This window comes from Motacilla alba, unplaced genomic scaffold, assembly GCF_015832195.1.
Source record: "Motacilla alba alba isolate MOTALB_02 unplaced genomic scaffold, Motacilla_alba_V1.0_pri HiC_scaffold_35, whole genome shotgun sequence".
Classification (NCBI taxonomy): Eukaryota; Metazoa; Chordata; class Aves; order Passeriformes; family Motacillidae; genus Motacilla; species Motacilla alba.
The window spans coordinates 266,428-272,427 of record NW_024037447.1 but is presented as its reverse complement, the minus strand read 5'-3'; the positions used below and the strand labels follow the sequence as shown (position 1 = coordinate 272,427).

The 6,000-nt window shown below is 50.6% G+C and overlaps 1 protein-coding gene across 1 annotated transcript in view; it reads right to left on the bottom strand.

Annotated features, from left to right (window-relative positions):
* Positions 1-1,597: 1,597 nt before the first annotated feature.
* The window catches only part of RNF40 (ring finger protein 40), a 47,577-nt gene continuing 43,174 nt past the window's right edge, over positions 1,598-6,000 (bottom strand). Inside the window, exons 16-18 of the mRNA XM_038126481.1 lie at positions 5,802-5,942; positions 4,054-4,155; positions 1,598-1,830 (exon numbers count right to left, since the gene is read on the bottom strand). Of these exons, the coding sequence (XP_037982409.1) occupies positions 1,654-1,830; positions 4,054-4,155; positions 5,802-5,942 (420 nt within the window). The 3' untranslated portion in view covers positions 1,598-1,653. The remainder of the gene's footprint in view (positions 1,831-4,053; positions 4,156-5,801; positions 5,943-6,000) is intronic.

Genomic DNA, 6,000 nt, shown 5'->3' with positions numbered 1-6,000 from the left:
ACTGGAAGATGGACACAGAGTGACCACAGGAGCATTGGTCACCACAGAGTGACCACAGGTGGGCATTGGTCACTGAGGGATGGACACAGGGTGACCATAGAAGATCACAGATGGCCGCGGTCACCAAGAATGACCACAGATGACCACCGATGACCACTGGTGACCACCGACGACCACCGGTGACCGCGGGGTGACCGCTGTTCCTCAGCTGATGCAGACGCGGTGGAAGCCGTGGGTCACCAAAGGATGGACAATGGATGACCACGGGTGGTCAGTGGTGGCCGCGGTCACCAAGGATGACCACAGATGACCACCGATGACCACGGATGACCACTGGTGACCGCGGGGTGACCGCGACGGCTCAGCTGATGTAGACGCGGTGGAAGCTGTGGTCACCAGAGGATGGACAATGGATGACCACGGGTGGTCAGTGGTGGCCGTGGTCACCAAGAATGACCACCGACGACCACAGATGACCACAAATGACCACCGGTGACCGCGGGGCGACCGCGGCGGCTCAGCTGATGTAGACGCGGTGGAAGTCGTGCGCGCCGAAGGATGGACAATGGATGACCACGGGTCGTCAGTGGTGGCCGTGGTCACCAAGGATGACCACCAATGACCACAGGTGACCACCGATGACCACCGGTGACCGCGGGGTGACCGCGATGGCTCAGCTGATGCAGACGGGGTGGTAATCGTGGTCACCACAGGATGGACAATGGATGACCACGGGTGGTCAGTGGTGGCCGTGGTCACCAAGGATGACCACAGATGACCACAGCTGACCACAGGTGACCACGGGTGACCACCGGTGACCGCGGGGCGACCGCGATGGCTCAGCTGATGTAGACGCGGTGGAAGCTGTGGGTCACCAAAGGATGGACAATGGATGACCACGGGTGGTCAGTGGTGGCCATGGTCACCAAGGATGACCACCGACGACCACAACTGACCACAGGATGACCACTGGTGACCACAGGGTGACCGCTGTCCCTCAGCTGATGCAGACGGGGTGGAAGCCATGGGTCACCAGACGATGGACAATGGATGACCATGGGTGGTCAGTGGTGGCCATGGTCACCAAGAATGACCACCGATGACCACAGATGACCACAGATGACCACTGGTGACCACTGGTGACCACGGGATGACCACCATCCTTCAGCTGATGCAGACGGGGTGGTAATCGTGGTCACCAGAGGATGGACAAGGGATGACCACGGGTGGTCAGTGGTGGCCGCGGTCACCAAGAATGACCACAGATGACCACAGGATGACCAGTGGTCACCACGGGATGACCGCCGTCCCTCAGCTGATGCGGACGCAGTGGAAGCTGTGGTCACCAAAGGATGGACAATGGATGACCACGGGTGGTCAGTGGTGGCCGCGGTCACCAAGGATGACCACCGATGACCACAGGTGACCACAGATGACCACCGGTGACCACTGATGACCACAGCTGACCACCGGTGACCGCAGGGTGACCACTGTTCCTCAGCTGATGCAGACGGGGTGGTAATCGTGGTCACCACAGGATGGACAATGGATGACCACGGGTGCTCAGTGGTGGCCGCGGTCACAAAGAATAACCACAGCTGACCACAGATGACCACTGGTGACCACCGGTGACCGCGGGGTGACCGCGGCGGCTCAGCTGATGTAGACGCGGTGGAAGTCGTGCGCGCCGAAGGCCGCGTTGCACTTGGGGCACTTCCTCTGGCGCGTGTCGTAGCGGCTCTTGACGCACTCGAAGCAGAAGACGTGGAAGCACTTGGTCAGCACCGCGTCCTTCTTGCGCGCGTTGCAGCACGGGCAGGTCAGCCGCGCCTGGCCGGAGAGGAGAGAGTGACCACCGCTGACCGAGGGCCGGCCGAGGCCGTTAACGGTCATTAGAAATCGTTCAAGGTCATTAAAGGTCATTAAAGGTCAACCAAGGTCATCAGTGGTCAGCCGCGCCTGGCCGGAGAGGACACAGAGTGACCACCGCTGACCGAGGGCCGGCCGAGGTCGTTAACGGTCATTAGAAATCGTTCAAGGTCATTAACGGTCAACCAAAGTCATTACAGGTCACCAATGGCCAATCAAGGTCATTAAAGGTCAACCAAAGTCATTAAAGGTCATCAATGGCCAATCAAGGTCGCTAAAGGTCATCAAAGGTCACCAATGGCCAACCAGGGTCATTAAAAGTCATCAATGGTCAGCCAAGGTCATCCAAGGTCATTAAAGGTCAACCAAAGTCAACCAAAGTCAACCAAGATCATTAAAGATCACCAATAGCCAATCAAGGTCGTTAAAGATCATTAAAGGTCATCAATGGTCAACCAAAATCATTAAAGGTCATCCAAGGTCATCCAAGGTCATCAATGGTCAGCCAGGCCTGGCCGGAGAGGACACAGAGTGACCACCGCTGACCGAGGGCCAGCCGAGGTCGTTAACGGTCGTTAGAGATCACTAAAGGTCATTAAAGGTCAACCAAAGTCATTAAAGGTCATCAATGGCCAATCAAGGTCATTAAAGGTCATTAAAGGTCATCAATGGCCAATCAAGGTCGTTAAAGGTCATCAAAGGTCACCAATGGCCAACCAGGGTCATTAAAAGTCATCAGTGGTCAACCAAGGTCATCCAAGGTCAACCAAGGTCATTAAAGATCACCAATAGCCAATGAAGGTCGTTAAAGATCATTGAAGGTCATCAATGGCCAACCCAGGTCATTGAAGGTCATTAAAGGTCAACCAAGGTCATCAGTGGTCAGCCGCGCCTGGCCGGAGAGGACACAGAGTGACCACCGGTGACCAAGGGCCAGCCGAGGTCGTTAACGGTCATTAGAGATCATTAAAGGTCAACCAAGGTCATCAGTGGTCAGCCGCGCCTGGCCGGAGAGGACACAGAGTGACCACCGCTGACCGAGGGCCAGCCGAGCTCGTTAACGGTCACTAGAGATCACTGAAGGTCATTAACGGTCATTAAAGGTCAACCAAGGTCATTAAAGGTCACCAATGGCCAATCAAGGTCATTAAAGGTCATCCAAGACCATTAAAGGTCCCCCAAGCTCGTCAACGATCAATCAAAATAATTAAAGATTGTTAGAAGTCGTCAACGGCCAACCAAGATCATTACGTGACATTGAAGGTCGTTAAAAGTCAACCAAGGTCGCTAAAGGTCATTAACGACCAATTAAAGTCATTAAGGGTCGTTACAGATCATTAAAGGCTATTGATGGTCACCAATGGTCAACCAAGGTCATTAAAGGTCATCAATGGCAAACCAATGTCATCAGTGGTCATCCAAGGTCATCAATGGCCAACCAAGGTCATTAAATGTCACCAATGACCAAACAAGGTCATCCAAGGTCATCAGTGGCCAACCAAGGTCAACCAAGGTCTTTAAAGGTCACCAATGGCCAACCAAGACCATTAAAGGTCATTAAAAGGCGCCAATGGCCAACCAAGGTCATTAAAGGTCATCTGTGGTCAACCAAGGTCATTAAAGATCACTAATGATCAACCAAGGTCATTAAAGGTCATCAATGGCCAACCAAGGTCATTGAAGGTCACTAGAGGTCACCAAAGGTCAGTCAAGGTCATTGAAGGTCACCGACAGCCAACCAGGGTCATTAAAGGTCAACCAAAGTCAAGTGAAGTTGGCCAACGTCATAAAGAGCTCAACCAAGGGTCGCCCAAGATGGGTTGAGGTCGTTGAAGGTCGCTCAAGTCAACCAAGGGTCATCCACGGTCATCGGAGACCGGTGAAGGTCAACCAAGGACCTGGAAGCTCCCCCCAAGGTCCCAGAAGCTCCCGGAAGGTTCTAGAAAGTTCTGGAACATCTCGAATGTTCCCAGAAGCTCCACCCCAGGCCCTGCAACCTCCAACCAAGGTTCTGGAAGGTTCTGGAAGGTCCCAGGAGGTTCTGGAAGGTTCTGGGAGGTCCCAGCAGGTCCCAGAAGGTTCTGGGAGGTCCCAGAAGATCCCGGAAGATCCCAGAAGGTCCCAGAAAGTCCTGGAAGGTTCCAGGAGGTCCCAGAAGGTCCCGGAAGGTTCCGGAAGGCTCACCCGGTACTCCTTGATCTCCTCCTGCAGGATCTGGTCGGCGTCGGCGTAGACCTCGACCTTGCGCTGCTTCTCCAGCTTCCGGCGCAGCCGCGACAGCTCCTCCTGCCGGGGGCAGCCGGGAGTGCCACCGGCGCCCCCAAAACCGCCCCAAAACCGCCCCAAAATGATCCCAAAACCGCCCCCAAAATGTCCCCAAAATGATCCCAAAACCGCCCCAAAATGATCCCAAACCCGCCCCAAAATCCCCAAAAATATTCCCAGAAATATTCCCCAAAAGATCCCAAAACGTTCCCCAAAATCGCTGAAAATAATCCCAAAAATCGGCAAAAAATCCCAAAATTCCTCAAAAAATCCCCAAAAAGTTCCTAAAAAAAATTCCCAAAAAGCTTCCCAAGAATTCCCCCCAAAAATTCCCCCTAAATCACCCCAAAATTCACCAGAATAGCACCTTCAAAATTGCCCAAAATCCCCCAAAATCCTAAAAAATTCCCCAAAATTTCCAAAAAAATCCGTAGAATCTTCTAAAAAAGTCCTCTGAAATTCCCCAAAAAATCCCCCAAAAGTTCCCTTAAAAATCCCCCGAAAGGTCCTGAAAAATTCCCTGATTTCTTTAAAAGAACCTGAAAAATTCCCAATATTTCCCCCCAAATTCCCTAAAAAAAATCCCCGAAATTTCCCAAAAAAATCCCAGAAATTCCTCAAAAAATCCCCCAAAATTCCAAAAAAAATCCCCCAAATTCCCAAAAAATTCTGAAAAAAATTCCCAAAACTCACCCCAAAATTCACAAAAATTCCAAAAAAAAAAAACAAACCTCAAAATTTGCCGAATATCCTCTTAAAAATCCCGAAAAACTCCCCTCAGATTTTCCAGAAATTTACACAAAAAAAACCCCTGGAAAAATTCCCCGAAACCCGAAAATTCATTAAAAAATCCTCAAAAATTCCCTAAAAAAACCCCCCAAATTTCCCCAAAAATTCACAAAAAATACCCCCAAAAATTCCCCCAAAAAGTCATCCCCCAATTCCCTAAAAATTAAAAAAAAATCACCCAAAAATCCTCTAAAAATCTCAAAAAATCCCAAAAATTTCTCCAAATATTCCCAAAGATTCCCCAAAAATCCCGTAGAAATTCCCGAAAAAATCCCCAAAACTCCTCAGAAAATCCTCAAAAATTCACCAAAAACTCCCTAAAAAACATCCCAAAAATCCCCCCAAAAATTCCAAACAAGTCCCAAAAATTCCCTAAAAAATTCCCCCAAATTCCCTAAAAAAATCCCAAAAATTCCTAATATATCCCTCCAAATTCTGCCCCAAAAAAATCCCCAAATATTCCCTAAAAAATAAAATCTCCAAAACTTCCCTAAAAATATTCCCCCAAAATTCCTCCAAAAATCCCCTAAAAAATTCCCAAACAATCCCCCCCAAATTCCCTAAAAATTACCCAAAAATTCCCCAAATATCTACCAAAAATTCCCTAAAAAATTGCCCGAAATTCCCAAAAAATCCCCCAAAAATTCCGTAAAGAATTGCTCGAAATTCCCAAAAAATCCCCCAAAAATTCCGTAAAAAATTGCTCGAAATTCCCTAAAAATCCCCCCGAATTCCCTCAAAAAAAACCCAAAAAGTCACCAAAAACTCCCTAAAAAATTCCCAAAATTCCCCAAAACCTCCCCAAAAATTGCCCCCAAAATCCCGAAATCCTCCCGGAATTCCCAAAATTCCCGGAATTCCCGGAATTTGGTTCCCACCTGGGCTCTCTTGAGGCTCAGCGACTCCTTGTCCTTGGCCGCTCGGTTCTCGGCCGCACACACCTGGAGCTCGCGCAGCCGCGCCTGCACGTGCTCGCCCTGCGCACGCAGGTCCTCGGCCAGCTGGGCCGCCTCCACCGCCTGGGGACACGGACATGACACACCTGGGGACACCTGGGCACACCTGGGCACACCTGGG